The sequence below is a fragment of the Eschrichtius robustus genome, chromosome X, assembly GCF_028021215.1.
Source record: "Eschrichtius robustus isolate mEscRob2 chromosome X, mEscRob2.pri, whole genome shotgun sequence".
NCBI classification, from domain to species: domain Eukaryota; kingdom Metazoa; phylum Chordata; class Mammalia; order Artiodactyla; family Eschrichtiidae; genus Eschrichtius; species Eschrichtius robustus.
Genome location: NC_090845.1, coordinates 30622510 through 30639804, shown reverse-complemented (window position 1 = coordinate 30639804; position 17295 = coordinate 30622510). Strand labels below are relative to the sequence as shown.

Below are 17295 nucleotides of genomic sequence, written 5' to 3'. Positions count from 1 at the left end.
GGGTTTTCAACTTGAGCATATTACATTGTATGATCATAGATGTATTACTATGACAAGATTTCATCTATCACTTAAAAGAATATTTCCATTAACCTGTGTTAAGATGATTTTCTTGCACAGAACTGTGTTTCAAAGGGACTTTCATTTTACTGAAAATGAAAAATAGGCTCCATGCATCTGTGGCTTAGCAACATTTTATTTCTGGTCCTCTGGATCATGGAGTTTTTGTCCACGTGTTTTCATACTCTTTGGCTTTATAACTAATTCCTCTAATCTAGCTGGTTTTGACATATTAGAATTTGGGGGATTTCCTTAGTTTTAAAGGTGTGTTTCCCTGAAAGTTATATTAACAGAAGATGTAAAAGTGACTTCTTTTCAACCATATCACATTTTAGAAATAAATATTACCGATGTATTTTTAAATGATTGAGATTTGTTACCAAATTAAGCTAAGAAGATTATGTTCAAGTCATTTTAATCTACCACTTGTTAAAATATTTTAGTTGTTTTACTTTTTGCAGAGAAGCAATATTTTTGTAGGAGTTTTATTCTGTTCAGTACAGTTAACTATCCTAGGGGTACAAAGATTAATAGCAATGCCAGATAACGCATGGAGAGTTTTCTGGCATTTATAGCTTAAAAATATTAAATTGCTGGGTTTGTATTCAAGGGCATGTATTTTAAAAGGCAGTACTTTATACACATTAAACATGTAATTTCATTTGCCATAATTGATAATGAAGAAGACGCATGATTTTAAGGACAAACTTTATGTTTTGGACTAGAATCCAGATTTTGAATCACATGTTAAATAGGCATATTTTAGGACAAGGTAAACTACACAGAAATTGATTTTTTAGTATCTTTTAAAGATGCATTTCAGCGCAACCTGGAATCATTGAATTTTACTGTACCGAAACGTATTATTTTATGAGTGATGTGCTTAAACTTACACATATAAAACTAGGAATACATTTAAGCTTGTAAATAAGATCACGCAAACACAAGGAAAACAGATTATTTGATAGGACTGTTAATGTGGCAGGTTTATATTAACTGAGGACGGTGTTCTTTCCCATTCGTCATATTTTGTTTCAGGTGCTGTGTAAACTGTCGAAAAGAGTTTATAGGGTTCTTATTATAACTGGGAATCATAACATCCTTAGATGTTATTTAATTTGATTGCTAGCTGAACAGACTAATGTGATTGGAATATCAAAGCTGCAGTGTAAGCAAAGCTGACCTCAGCTTTGCATCTCAGGTCAAAATCGCTTTAATTAGTGAGATAAATAAACACATATTTAAGAGTAATTTTTAAAAAGTCCTTGTTTTTATTTTAAGACCAGTTTGATGGAAGCTTTGTAATTTTTGAAATTTAAAGGAAGAAGTAAAGGAAGATCAGAGAAGTTAAGTCATTTGCCCAAGGAAGCAGCATAAAGATTAAGATGGGTGATTAAAACCTGTGACAGCTGACTTTCAGTTCAGTGAGTTTCCACTGCACCATATTTACTTTACATTTAAAGCACACACAGACATACATACACGTACAAACACATACATTCACAAACATTACAAAAAAAATTTAAGGCAATCATTTGGCCCTGTTTTCCCCCTCCCACCAACACGTGCATATATCTGTGTGTGTATATAAAAACTATCTTGATTTAAGGGAGGTAGTTATTTAAATGTTGACTTGTTTTCTCCTGATTAAATAGGATTTTGCCCTTTAATAATATTGTATAACTTTAAAAGTACGATAATCACCATATACTCAGCACATCTCAAAAACCTAGAAATACTTTATATTTTAGCAATAACAAGGTTTGTATTGATTTTTTAAAATATTTTTTAACAAATTTCATTCAAAATTTTATAACATCTATCTGGTTCAAATTTAATTTGTATTCTATTTATTCAGTTTTTAAAAGGAGGTAACATGTGGAAACATATGGGAGGGAGGGACCAGTTTCCCCAGAAGGAAGGTTGAAGGGGAAAGAGTAGAGAGAGGTTGATCAAGAAAACCTTCACAGAAGTTGTATATCTTGGACAGAGTCTTGAAAGATGAGTAGGAGTTCATCATATGGTTTGGCATCCAGAGAGTAGCCGTATACCAATATGGAATTAAAGCGTGTTCTCATGTTCTAGAAATCTGAAGAAGAAAGATGATTATTAAAAAATATAATAAACAAAATTTAAAAATCTTACCTCACCTCCAGGAAGATTTCTTCCACATTGTAGTACCAGTACATAAGAGTCATAGTTTTGTTTCCATGAACATGAAAACATGTGTTTTAGCTAATTAACATGTACATTAAAATTTGGTTTGTTAAGTCATCTGGTCTAGGCCTAGAGCCTTAGGATTGTGCAAGAGTTAACATATTTCACAAATGTTAATACTTTACTTTCAGGCTGCTAAAGGTGAGGCTTATAAGTTTTTATGAAATTCTATGTGCAAAGATGTTTAAAGATATAATATGGCCATTCATAACCTAGCTCACTAATCAAATTAGTTTAAGTCTGGGAGCTCGAAGGATTTATAGTTTCACAGTTTACACATTTGGGAATGATGAGTTCCAAATGGTATATTAAAAGTTACTGAATTAAAGTTTATGTAAATATGTCATCTTAGTTAAATACTTTATATGGCAGTCACTATACTAACAGAACACAGTAGTGCCCATTAAGAGGCTCTTCTGACATAATTAGCAGTGTTATCAGAGCACAAATTCCATACAATGATTTACTGTTGACAATTCAAAATTGATAACTTTTTAAACTGCAAGTGTTTCTCTGGTTCTTTTGGATGTGTTTCTGTTTTTCTTTTAATTTACTTAAAATATTTACACATACACACACATATACACGCACCTGCAACACAGACATATATCTCCCAATTTTGACTGCAAGGAAGTATAATTGATCTAATTTGCATTATCTTTATGGAAAATTCAACTGGAGGAAGTAGAGTCCATTTGTACAATATGATCTTGAGGGAAAACTTAGACCTTTCGAATATTTGGTATATATGCACCATACTTGAAACTTCCAGAAAAATAGAAGATCTCTTTGGAAAAAAACCTTGGTTTGGTAATAAAATATTTGCAAAAAAAAAAAAAAAAAAATCAAAGATATGGTTGCTCTGTTCCATGAGACTCTACAGATTTTAGTTTTGGGGGTTTGTGATGAGTGCCTTTGTAAAGGAGAGAAAATTGTCACTTCACTGTTAATCATAAATAATCACAAAGATGAGATTTTAGGACATACTTGAAAAATATAGGACAGAATATTCATCAACTGTTACAGGAAGAAAATCATTTTGTAAATAGAGAGTTAGAAGTCATAATTTTCTTAGATAAAGAGAATTTTAAGTTGGATAAAGTTAGACTGGATTTAAGGGATAGAGTCTGTCTGTAATAACATATAGAAGTACATTAAGTACAGAGTGAAGTGTGTTATGAGAGTAAGATGAGTGAATAATAAGAAATTTTATTGATGGGCTGATTCTGAGGGTGTACAGGCCCATTATAAGCAACTTACTCTATGTCAGTTCTTTATCAATGTTTTGTGAGAGTTTTAAAAGTGACAAAAAATTAGAAATGAGTGATTTTATAAAGGAAGAAAAATACATGCACAGAATCCAAGATTTAATATGGTATTGAAAATAACTCTTCAGTGTTATTCTTGAGGGTTTTGAAAAGGTACCTGAGTTACATCTGTATGATATCTTCAGTTGGTGATTAGAGACCCAGCCTCAAGTAGTGCAAAGCGTGATAAAAAATACCAGTGGCAAAATGCTGGGGAGAATAGATAGCACCCAATTTAGAAATATGTATGGATTTAAATCAGGGGAGTCTGTTAATTTGGCATACATCTCAGCAAGGATATGTGAAAAATATTCAATGCCAGTGAACATGTGAAAACTAGGGGGCAAGGCACAGAAAGTGATGAAGCAAGAGCTGCCGAATTGATAAGGAATAAAGTAAATGTGCAATTGTTACTTGGAAGCCAGGGTCTGAGTAGAAGCCAAGAAGGAGGTCTTGTTCATTTTGTTAAAAGCGGTGGAAATGTCACTGAGACTAAGCATTGAATGTGGGCCATTGGCACTCAGTAAGAGTGCACAGGAAGCCTTTTGAAAACTCTGCCTCTGCTTCCCCTTCACCCTTCCATCCTCGTTGCTGGCACACAGAGATGGGGCTGGCTACTGGCAGAATACTGGAGGGAAAACAAGTGCTAGCAGCTGACAGTTAAGTCCCAGAATGCTAAGGGATGGTACTGAATGTTAGATCTTGGAGTATGGGCTGACTATATTACATTGAGACAGAAAAAGTTTTAGTAAGAAAATCATAGATATGGTTGAAGCAACAAGCCCAAATAGAAGCCACAGGGAAAAAAAAAAGTAAACAGGATATTACATGAGCAATAGCTCAGAGCTTAAATCATGTAAGAATTGGGTTTAGGTTCCACCTATTGCCAAAGGAATCAAGACATCACAATGATGAAAGAAAAGAGAAAAAAAAAGTCTAACAGCTAAGAATAGTATAAACTCATTGATACTTTGTTCCATTCCATTTCAGAAAGAAAGTGTAACATATTAACACACATGCTTATGAATAGATATAGTTTTCCTGGGTAAAGCACTTTACTCACAACTTCCCTAAAAAATATTTGAAATCCCTTAAAAATAAATCTGTAACTTATGTCACAGAGTGTTCTGCCTATGTTTTCCTCTAAGAGTTTTATAGTGTCTGGCCTTACATTTAGGTCTTTAGTGCATTTTGAGTTTATTTTTGTGTATGGTGTTAGGAAGTGTTCTAATTTCATTCTTCCATGTGTAGCTGTCCAGTTTTCCCAGCACCACTTATTGAAGAGGCTGTCTTTTCTCCATTGTGTATTCTTGCCTCCTTTATCAAAGATAAGGTGACCATATGTGCATGGGTTTATCTGTGGGCTTTCTCTCCTGTTCCATTGATCTATATTTCTGTTTTTGTGCCGGTACCATACTATCTTGATTACTGTAGCCTTTGTAGTATAGTCTGAAGTCAGGGAGCCTGATTCCGCCAGCTCCGTTTTTCTTTCTCAAAATTGCTTTGTCTATTCGGGGTCTTTTGTGTTTCCATACAAATTGTGAAATTTTTTGTTCTAGCTCTGTGAAAAATGCCATTGGTAGTTTGATAGGGATTGCATTGAATCTGTAGATTGCTTTGGGTAGTAAAGTCATTTTCACAATGTTGATTCTTCCAATCCAAGAACATGGTATATCTCTCCATCTGTTTGTATCGTCTTTAATTTCTTTCATCAGTGTCTTATAGTTTTCTGCATACAGGTCTTTTGTCTCCTTAGGTAGGTTTATTCCGGTCAGAATGGCCATCATCAAAAAATCTACAAACAATAAATGCTGGAGAGGGTGTGGAGAAAAGGAAACCCTCATGCACTGTTGGTGGGAATGTAAATTAATACAGCCACTATGGAGAACAGCATGGAGGTTCCTTAAGAAACTAAAAATAGAACTACCACATGACCCAGCAATCCCACTACTGGGCATATACCCTGAGAAAACCATAATTCAAAAAGACACATGTACCACAATGTTTATTGCAGCACTATTTACAATAGCCAGGACATGGAAGCAACCTAAGTGTCCATCGACAGATGAATGGATAAAGAAGGTGTGGCACATATATACAATGGAATATTACTCAGCCATAAAAAGAAACGAAATTGAGTTATTTGTAGTGAGGTGGATGGACCTAGAGTCTGTCATACAGAGTGATGTAAGTCAGAAAGAGAAAAACAAACATATATGGAATCTAAAAAAAAAAAAAGTTTCTGATGAACCTAGGGGTAGGACAGGAATAAAGATGCAGACATAGAGAATGGACTTGAGGACACGGGGAGGGGGACGGGTAAGCTGAGACGAAGTGAGAGAGTGGCATGGACATATATACACTACCAAATGTAAAATAGATAGCTAGTGGGAAGCAGCTGCATAGCACAGGGAGATCAGCTCAGCTCTTTGTGACCACCTGGAGGCCTGGAATAGGGAGGGTGGGAGGGAGATGCAAGAGGGAAGGGATATGGGGATATATATATATACATATAGCTGATTCACTTTGTTATACAGCAGAAACTAACACAACATTGTAAAACAATTATACTCCAATAAAGATGTTAAAAAAATTAAAAAATAAAAAATAAATAAAAATAATTTATTAAAATAAATAAATAAATAAATAAATAAATCTGTAAATCAAAAGAGTATAATCACTCTCTAAAAGATACTTATGTAAAGAGCAAGTTCAGTCATCTTTTGCAGTCTCTTTCCAAATCTATAAAATCAGACAAACAAAAACATTGAATGAGGAAAGACCTCTCTATGGGATTTCACATCCTGTTGCCTGAATTGATCTGAATTATTAGAACTACATGCCAACTGGTGCCCAGGCCTCCCTTAAAATCTTCAGTCTGAGCAGCAAGCAGACGGCTACCATGGTGTTGACTCCACAAAGCCTTCATTGTGTGGAGATAACCAATTTACCTGGCAGAGTCTCTAGTCTAGAAACTGATTTAATCTTAATTCATTGAAAAGGTGTTTTTTGATTATCCTAAACAAAAGTCACAGTGTGAGCTGAGCCCCAGTTCTATGTCTAAAGCATTTCTTGTCAAATGGATGCTTCGCTAAACCAAACTCCTTGATAATGTGGACTGCTGCATTTTCACCTCTGTTATCTGTGGAGTTTAATACTATGTCTGGCATATAATAAGCACTTAGTATATATTTTGTGGCAGAAACGAAGGGAGAGATGTGTTTTAAAAGGAAACATACAGTTTCCATTTTTCAGAAAGACAGATGTCTAAAAGTATTATGATTTTTTGGAAAACTATTTATTTTCAAACTGAATAAATATCCTTTACCTGTTTTTTTCAATTGATTAGAGGTGGTAGTAAAGGATAATTATAACACATGTGCAAACAAGACCAATGTAAATTCCAGGCCTGGTGAAAACTTTCTCCAACATAGGCCATAGCAGATCTCTCCCAGCTGTGATGCCAGCTTAGCACCTTGAGTCAACTTTTAGTTTCATGGACCTGTAGGTGGATGTGAGCAATCTTTACTAGAGATACTCTGAATCAAAAGGGTGTGAGACCACAAAAACCAAGTCTAAAGGGAGAATTTGACATTGAATGGTGGATATTCACATCTCACCTTTATGACTCAGAGAGTATTTGATGTGTAATTGAGTCAGACTAGTGTAAAGGTGAAGGGACAGATTTGACCAGAGTGACCAAAGTGGATTATATCAAGAAGCCAGGTTTCCAAAATAGAAATCTTCTAGTGGATAAGAGTCAATGAAGGATTTCACTTCATTGGGGGAGGGACAAGACTGCAGTATAGCTCCTTGGTTCCCTAAGAAACTTGAAGAGAGATTTGTTTCTAGAAGTAAAGTATAGGGTTAAGAGGTCTGAAATTTTGCTCTTTATCCTAAGAAAAATGGAAAATCTTTGAGTGGCTTAATGAATGAAGGTTATATAATCAGATACCTTTTAGAAATGATAATTTCACCAGTAGTGCATGGAACAGATGGGAGGGTTCCAGAAAGGTTGCCTAGAACCAGTGGAGAGGCCATTTCAGTAGTTTTGGTCACATTTAATGGCAAGATCAGTGAGGATGCCAACTGTAGAGATCCTGAGCAGCAGACAAATTCACAAGAAATAGAATGTTTGATGGATTAGACTTTGCTAAATATGTGAGGGAAGGGAGAGGAGGGTATCAAAGGTCATAGACGGTGATGCCATTCACAGGTCTGAGGACACTGGGAGGGTACCAGTTTGGGAGAGAAAATCAAACATTAGGTCTTGACATTATATATTGAAAGAGCTCTTACAGCATGCAAGTGGAATCATCCAGTAGGTGGATGGTTATGTAGCTATGGAGCTCAGAAGAAATGCTTGAAGTAGAGATATCTGTATCGGAGTCATTGATATATATATTGTGGTTAAGGTCATTAGCATGAATAAGATTGCTAGTGAGAGAGAGTAATATAATAGGATAGAAGATGACTGAAAATGAACTGGGCCTTGATAAACTTCAGCATGTAATAACAGGGTGGAAGAGGATGAGCCTGCAAAGAAAAAACTACCCGTGGTCATAGAAATAGAAGACAAAATAAATAGAGGGGGATCATGGAGGCAAAAAAAGAATTTCAAAGAAGAGTATGGTCAACAACAGTGTGAAGTGTTGCTAGATGGCAAGAAAGTAAAACTCTCTATTGGCTTTAGTGACATGATTCCTTTATTAATATGTTTTTGTTAAGAAACAACATTGAGTGGATTAAGGAGTGAATAGGAGGTGGGGAACTGACAGGAAACTGGACAACTGTTGCAAAACATTTGCCTTTGCAGAAGATAAGAGAATGGCCAGAGGAGAATATGGGGGGTCAAGAGAGTGTTGATTTTTTAATAAAGGAATCAATAAAATATGTTTAAATTTCCATATGAAGAATTAACTTGAGAGGGAGGGGTTGAATTTACAGTGGATACATTAAAGAAATTGATAGACTCAAACGCCTGAGAAGAAGTAAGAGAATGAAGTACAAAATGCAGGTAGAGGGATTGGCTTTAAGTAAAAGAAGAGAAACTCACTTGAAGGGAAAGGAATGAGAAGGGCACAGGCAGGTAAGATTGAATATTTGGACATAGGAAGTGGAAGGGAGAGAAATTCTAGTCTGATAATTGCACTTTTCTCTGTAAAGTAGGAAACAATGTCGTCTGTTGATAGGTGGAGAAAGAAGATGGATGAGAGCTTTTTTTTCATTTTGGTTGATTTTTTTTTCCCTTGATGGTTTTTTATTTTAAATATAGCAGTGTGTATGTCAATCCCAAACAAAAAAGATGGATCAGAGCTTTGAGAGCTTTGGGAAAAGTTTGAAATAGTTCCTGTGGAGAGTCAGAGCTCAAGGTGAAAAAATTAAATATGGCAGGATGCTGGGTTCATTTGAGGCTGTTGATCATTGCCTTAGTCTGGGTTTCCACAAGAGTGGATCTGGAGACAAAGATTTGGTGCAGGTAGTTTTGTAAGGAAATAATCCCAGGAAGCAGAGTGAGGAAGTGAGATAAGAAAAAGGCAGCCATTACAGGATGATACATGAACAGGTTAACAATGGAGGCAACTGTGCTCAGTCCTGCTGGGAACCTTCTGAGACACTGTGTGTAATATCCTTCAAGGTGGTTGCACTGAAGGCAAGGGAGCTGGGATATTTATCTACCGACTCCCGGCTCTCACTAGCTGAGGGTCACCCCTGAGGTATTAACATCCCAGTACTCCTGGCCTGCCCCATGCACTGGCAAGTGAATGTCCACAGGCAGAGGGACACAGAGATTCTTATACTGGACTAAAGGAAAAACAAAAATGTCCTTCTTAAGACATTCTGATGGAAAACATGCACTGGATTTGGTGGGTGGCTAAATGACCATAGTTGAAGACTGTTGAGTTCATAAATTAACATCAATGAGAAAGATTTTTAGTAGCATGCAACAGGACTCTTTTAAAATCAACATTACAAGTGAAGAAATAGGAAACCTAATAGTTAAACTTATGCGAAAAACAAATGTAGGAAAGATAACCACCATGTATGATAAAATAAAACACCATAAATATTTATAATCCATATGCAAATGAAATAAGGGATTGACATTTAATGATGTGGAATTTAGAAAAAAAAATCTCTGAATTCAGATCTCTGTTTCTTCTATTTCCAGGTGGGTAGCCTTGGTAAATAAAAACTTAGTAAATATTTATTACTATGAATCAGGTCCTCTTTGAGGTGAAGGATATAATGGTGAACAAGATGAATTAAGTTTCGTCCGTATGGTACTAACAGTCTGAGATCAATTAATTTCTCTGAGCCTCCATCTCCTCATATGAGCAGAGAGATTGGTAGTACATTACCACTGATTTTTGTAAGAAAACAAAAGGCTTTTGGAAGTGTTTTGTGTTCTGTGAAGCTCTTTATCAGTTTAATTTTAAAACAATAGCCTGCAACTAACATGAAAAATTCTAACAGGTTTATATGATTTAAAGCCCTGAAATTTGAGTTGATTGAGCTCATAGGCTACCTCAATGAAAGTACTCATAAATAAAGAAGATCATTGTCTATTCTTTCCTGATTATACTAAACACCACTGATATGATCTTTTTAGGAACCAAATTTTAAGGAAAGTAAGATACTGACAAACCATGGACTATCCATTGAAGTAACTAGGAGTAGGGTAGGCTGACCATCAGATATCTTCTAGTGGATTTAAAGAGTTGATTTCAACTATTTGAGGATTGTATTGGAAAAGAAGCTACAGCATGGTGATTACAGTACATTACTTGGTGTCTTAAATCTTGTATTTGTATTTTTGGTCTACTCCACAGATTTCCTATGAAAATTGAGCAAGTCATTGATTTTTCTGGATAACTTTCATTTGTTTGTTTGCCTGTTTTGTTTAATAAACAGTTGGATTAGATGATCTCTAAATTCCCGTTATCATAGATTCTTTACAGATGCTGATAAAATCTATAGGTCCTTTCTCAAGAAAAATGCACACACATTCAGAATTGTGCCTGAAATTTCAAGTGATTCATAGACGTTCTCCACCCTTGCAACTCACCTTACTCCCTGAAAATCTCTGCTTTAAGTAGACCTGAATCACCTCATCAGAGTTAATAGTTTATTTCCAGTAGCTCCATAGACCTCTGCAATAAAAGAATGTTTGAGAATAACAGTGTGGGTGATCACATATCTATTGCAGCATAACAACCCACCTCAAAATTTAATGGCTTATTTATTTATCAATCATATCTCACAATTTTGCAATGTGGGCAGGGCTCTTTGGGCAGTTCCGTGGCTCTGAATGGAGTGAGCTGGCGCACTCACTTGGTTGTATTCAGCTGGTGTTTGAGTTGGGTCAGAAGGTCAAAGAAGGCTTTATTCACTTGCCTGGTGCTGCATGCTCTTTCACGTGGTCTCTCCACCTGGCAAGCCTGAGCTTTTGTAAAGCACTTTAGGATCCTTCAAAGTCTTATATTACACTTGCCTTCTCAGAGCGTGTGTTCTACGAAGACAAGATCCAAGGTGCAAGCACTTATCAAGCTCATGCTTGCGTTACACGTACTAATATCCCTCTCATTTGCTATAGCAAGTCACATGACCAAACACAGCGTCAATATGGTTGGAGACAACACGAAGGGCATGAGTATCCGAGGTATGGTTTAATGGGGGCCACCAAAAGTAATTTTTTGTTTACTGTAAGTACATTCCAAAAAGAAAGAGAGTTATCTTGGAAAGTACTAACTTTTCAATCATGCAGACATTCAAACAAAGGCTGAGGAATAACTTATAGAAGATACTGTAGAGGTCATTGCTACATTGAGATGCATAAAATGACCTCCGTGATCATGGACTAGATCAAAGCTGACTCCAAATTTTGAGCCATCCTGACTAGGGAAATAGTAGTGCTGTTAACAGTAATAGGGGCATCAGGCAGAAGTTTCAGGTTGGGAAAAAAATGGTAAATGTTGATAGATTGTTTTTTTTTTTCCATATAGAAGAAAGAGATAAGCGAGAAATAATGACCCTTATTCTTCCCTGTCTTAGGTTGGATGTCGATATAACTGAACTTCACAGTTGGATTACTCGTTCAGAAGCTGTGTTGCAGAGTCCTGAATTTGCAATCTATCGGAAGGAAGGCAACTTCTCAGACCTTAAAGAAAAAATCAATGTAGGTTATGCATTAATTTTTATGTATTTTTCTAAGTTTTGCTGCTTGTAAACTCTATGCTCTGAACTCTTATTCTCTTAAAGTTGAAAAGATTAAAGTGATATGATATAATGCTTTTAAATATATCTTCGAAATATATTTTACATATCAAGTAGAATCAAAGTTTAGCATAGAGAAATGCTTACTGATTCTGCTGTGACTAACGAGGAATGCTTTTTGTAAACCTTCTTTAACTTTTATATTATTTAGCTGTAAATTAACAACTTTGTAACATGAACTCATTGATTTCCCTTCATATATTGTTCTTTCACCTGAAGGCTGGGATTTTAGCAGGCTTGCAGAATAGAATGGAATAGAATAGACCCGACCCTTAGAAATACTAAAGACCCTGTTTGTGCTCTCACTATCATCAAAATGTTGTACTTCAAAGTCATTAATAATTGTCATAAGTTATAACATATTTGCATTTTCTGGATATGTATGTATTACATTACCATAACTAAAAGATGCCCGGCCTTTTCCAGTATTTTTTTTATAAAAGATTGTTTGCTGGTTTTATTCCCTACTGAGACATTATAGTTTCATCCTTTGCAATAGGGATTTTTATTAATTTAATAAGAGCTGTTTCATCTTCAGGGACATTATCAAGGCTTTGATTTTTCAACTTCGACTTATAAACATCCATTTTTGGTATATAATTGGCAATAGTTTGTGAGGGAATTTCTAACAGGCAGAGTGAATATTCTGCAGTGGGCAGGCTAAAGAAACAGGTATTCTGAATGTTAAATAATTTTAGCTATAGGAATATCACATGTGTGGATTCACTCTGCTTTATCTTTCAAGCATTTGATTTCATGAATTACAAAATCTATTAGATTTTTACAAATACAGCACTACCACAGATACAAGGGAATACCTGCCGTGGTGTTGGAACTTTTGGAGAACAAAAAAATCTTCTTCTAGGAGAAAAAAATTCTATTTTTTTAGGCTGCTTGAGGGGGAGAGAGAATTTCATCAACGTTTCTCAGAGTTGACTGTTTATAAATGGGAAAGTTATTTTAAATTTCTTATTGGCTTTCTATGGTATTCTGTTATAAGCTTAGTAACGGACTATTATAAATAGTTTCAAGAAAAGGGAATTATGATTATATTGTTAATGTTTTAGTTTTAAAATTAAACTGAAGGATAACATATAGTAGAAAATAGCAAAATATCTTATTTCAGAGCATACTTATTCAAAGGTATATTCTTTGTTATAATTTTTGAGGGAAATTCTACAAGTAGAAAATTACTTAGAGAAGATGAACTCTAATTATTTTTTGGAGTTCATGTGACATACTCGACCACTGAAAGTATGAATCACCTTGGGTAGACATTTTATTAGCTAATTAAAAATTTTTTATCTATCTGAATAATCTACTTAACTGTTTGCCATCCTATTTCTGTGTCTTAAAATAGCTTTGATCAAGCAGGAAAATTGAATTCTAGCATTTCCAGACTATAAATTTAAAAATTTCCTGTTATCATATGGTTACCTAGAAGCAATTTGCATTTAATCAATAGTGTCAGCAATGAGAGACTGAAAGTGCTAAAAAAAAATGTACACTACTGTATGAGTGGTTTTCTGATGCTTCGTTGAGTCACCTTTATCAACTTCTACTCTCATATTCTGAAATAAAAACATCATTCTTAATTGCCTACTAAAATAGGACATGAAATGATTTACCTAGACATTTCCTTCAGGCTAAATATAATGTATATGTATTTAAAAAATCCTTGAGAGAAATACATTGTAATGATGATGGATATGCAGTTTAGGCATACATTAATTTTCTTGCTTCTTCACCTGTCAGTTTATGTAGGTTATTTTGAACACATGGGAGGCCTATCTCATGAGCTTGAGTGGTATTAATTCATTTTTAGGCATTCATTAAAAATGGCTAAATAATACCTCCTCTTTTTTTTTCTTTCACTTGAAGTAATAAATGAATGAAGGAATCAAGCACTTTCAGCCAATTAGAATATCCTAGGACATTATCACTTCAGTTTTATATACTTTTAAATCTAGCAAAAACTTTCCTTCTCTATTAACCATGTGTTTTATCCATATAATTAACATAATACACTTTTTTAAAAGTTGAGTTCTAGGGGACATATCTACTCAAAGTGTGGTCCCTGGACAACCAGTATTGGCATCATCTGTGAGCCTGTTAGAACTGTAGGATTGATTTCAGGCTTGATAAATCAGAATTTGCATTTAAACAAGATCCACAGGTGATTCCTATGTACATAAATGTTGGAGAATCAATACACAATGGGAGACTTTACCAGACTGCTAGGTGTTCTTCACTCATTCTGTTAATGTCGCCATAGTTCAGAATTTCCAGCTGACTTAACAGGTATAGCTACTCAACTTCTTGAACTAAGCACATGGTAATGTAAGTTAGTAATTAAAACATCAAAACAAGCTCTTCTTACCCCAAGGTGATTTTATACCTCTACAATGTTCTCCTGAAAAGCCTTCCTACTAGCCATTAAGGTCAACAGGCCTTGGGCTCTTCCTGGGACTTACACTTGCTTACACCCATACCAAATCAACTTTTCACCAAGTTCTGTGGGAAATCTTCAAGCCAATTAATTCTACGTTTCCCTTATCTCTATTACCTGTGTTTGCCACCGAGAATATAGGAACCTCTATTCACCTGTCCTTTCTTGTATCTTCGTCTCTATGCTCTTCTGTACTCTTTCCTTCTCACTTTCTCTTCACTGAGTGTGCTTTCTCACACTCATTCACTGTGCACTCGGAAACCCTTCTTCCAAAACAGACTTTCTCTCCTGTATACCCGTTTTGTTCATATATGGAATTTATTGGGTTGGCCAAAAAGTTCGTTCGGGTTTTTTCTGTAAGCCGGGGAGAAGCCCGAACGACCTTTTTGGCCAACCCAATACTTTTACCCTTAAGATCACCACGAAGACTAATGACTCGCTCCTCCACTCCTTTAGAATCGCTAGTTTACTCACTTCTCAGGGTCACTTCCAAAGGCACCACCCTTAATGTAAAACTACCTCTTCCCTTGTGTATCATGCCAAGTGGCCATCTGTCATTCACCAATTTATTCTGTTATTTTCTCTTTGAAGACTTTGGCATCAGGTTCACAATCTCCTCCACCCAAATTATGCCTTTATCCTTAAAAATCTCAGCCCATGTGGGCTATCTTGCTGTCTCCAAAAGCTTCCATTTCCCTCATGTCCTCAATTCACCTACCCACTTGCATTAACAATGCTGTAGATGTTTCGCTGCCAGACGTTACTCCATTTCGGAAATACCTCACTTGAACAGACTCATCAGTAGCTCTTCCTAAGCTTTCCATACTTCCCTAGTAAATTTTCTCAACTTTTCTGAACTATTATTTCAAGTTTTCATGGGTCTCTTAAACTTTTCCCCACCATTTACAGTAGGTGACTTTCCCTCTTACTTTAGTTAAAATAATCTCTCTTAAATTATGTGTATTTGTGCTCACGGTCTCTTTCTTTCCCTCTGCCTTGGTGGAAGAGACTGTGTTCTGGCTCGTTAGGGCTGATCTCGGGGGGTGTGTATTCAATATCTTCACTGTCTGTGTCCTCAGGAACCTGCTTCCATTCAGCCACACATCCATTTCTTCAATGTCTCCCTATTTTCTGGGTCTTTATCATCAGCATTTAAACAGGCTGTCCTATCCTATAAACACATATGTGAATATTTTTGTGCCTTATTTTCTCAACTTCTCTGCAGGACTAGACCCTATTAACCTCTTAGTCCTTCATGAAATTCTTTCCTCCTTTGGATTATGGAATACCACTCTCTATTGTTTACCTTTTTAACGTTTTTGCCCTTTTGTTCCATCTTGTTTTTCCTTTAATATTGAAATTCTGTACAGTTCTTCCCTTGTTTTCCTCTCTAGATTATCCTCATTACTTCCCATTCAAATAGCATCTATTTTCTAATGACTCCCAAATGTGTATCTTTAGCTCGTGTCTCTCCCTTAAAGCCCAGTCCAATATATCTAATTGCCTAATAGACAAAATTAATTGAATGTTTGCCTGCAAACTTAAACTTCAGTCTCTCTCCAGCCCTCCTTTATTCTTCCTTTTTACTTTTCTTCTTCCAGCAACCTCATCCAGAAACCTAAAAGCTAACTGGGTCATCTAGATTTTTTTCCTACCATTCACAAGTCTACCCTTTGACAAGTTCATTTAATCTCATTCCCTTAACAGCTCTTGAAACTGTCCAGTTCTCTCTATTCCCATCACCACAACCCTGACTAAAGCTAATATCATGGCTGACTTTGGTTTAAGATGACAGTCCCTAGCTGGTCTTCACTGCCACTAATGTTGTATTACTTTAGAAGTTTTCACATCACTTCTGCCAGAGTGAACTTACTAAAACATAAGTAGTATCCTGTTATGCCTCTGTTTACATTCATTTGAGAAAGAAAAGAGCAGCCACTGAGACCCAGGAGCCGGCTTGGCACTACAGTTAGGCCTTGGAGGTGCTAGATGCTGTACTAGTGCTCGCAGCTAGTCTGTAATGTTCTCATGTTGAATATGACAAACAACTCAGAATGCTCACCTCAGACAAGGCCACTCCACAATCATGATGGATCACGACAAAAACGTGACCATTGTGTAATTATGTCTCAATACAGTAAAAAATACTAACATTTTCCAAACTACCCGAAATGACCAAATATCCCTCCTCTTCACTAATATGACAGATTATGCACCTTTACTAATCATGGCTTTAGCCTCTCTACATTCTTTCTGCCATCTAGATACGAAGATTTAAGATAGCCAATCATAGAATCACCTCCACTTCCTTACAGCATCTAATTAAAGGCAAAGCCTTGCTTCCTGGACCACCCACATCACCTTACACAAGCCCAAACCCTATAAACTATTTGTAACATCCTCTTAGAGACATACCCCCATAGTTCCCTATCACATGCCCTGTCTCTTGTTGCAACTAGTAAATCAACTTAACTTTGTTCATCTACAGGCAGGTTCCTGGTGGCCTTTGACTGAAAGGCATTGGCAAAGTCACTGTCTTCATGTTGCCCTTATGCAGACTACCATGACCTAATTCCTTTCTACTTATCCAAACTGATTTCTCGCCATTGTTACATTGATTATATTGTTGGTTTCTAGAAACTAGGGACTGGAACTTAATCTGTTTGGGTTTTGTTTGTTTGTTCGTTCGCTTTTGGTTTGGCTTAGTTTGGTTTTGGTATACAGTGTGTAACATAGCACCTGGTATTTAATCCAATTAATGTTTGATTATGTGAATAAGTGATTTTTTTTTTCAGTTCTGCAGGCACGTTTTAAGTCAGGCTCTGCTACCAATATGAAGGATATAACAACTTCTGAATAAACATTTGAGTGAATAAATTACTTTTTTCTGTCAAAGGGTAAAACTTCATTATAGAATCTTAAGTGAATAGAAAATTAATTGCTTCTATAGTCAGAGTAGGACTCTGGGGGATGTGGAACTTACTT

The 17295-nt window shown here is 35.8% G+C and overlaps 1 protein-coding gene across 1 annotated transcript in view; it reads left to right on the top strand.

Annotated features, from left to right (window-relative positions):
• DMD (dystrophin) overlaps positions 1–17295 on the top strand; it is a 1739631-nt gene that overhangs the window by 312891 nt on the left and 1409445 nt on the right. The window contains exon 15 of the mRNA XM_068533304.1: positions 11640–11763. Coding sequence (XP_068389405.1) covers positions 11640–11763 — 124 coding nt within the window. The remainder of the gene's footprint in view (positions 1–11639; positions 11764–17295) is intronic.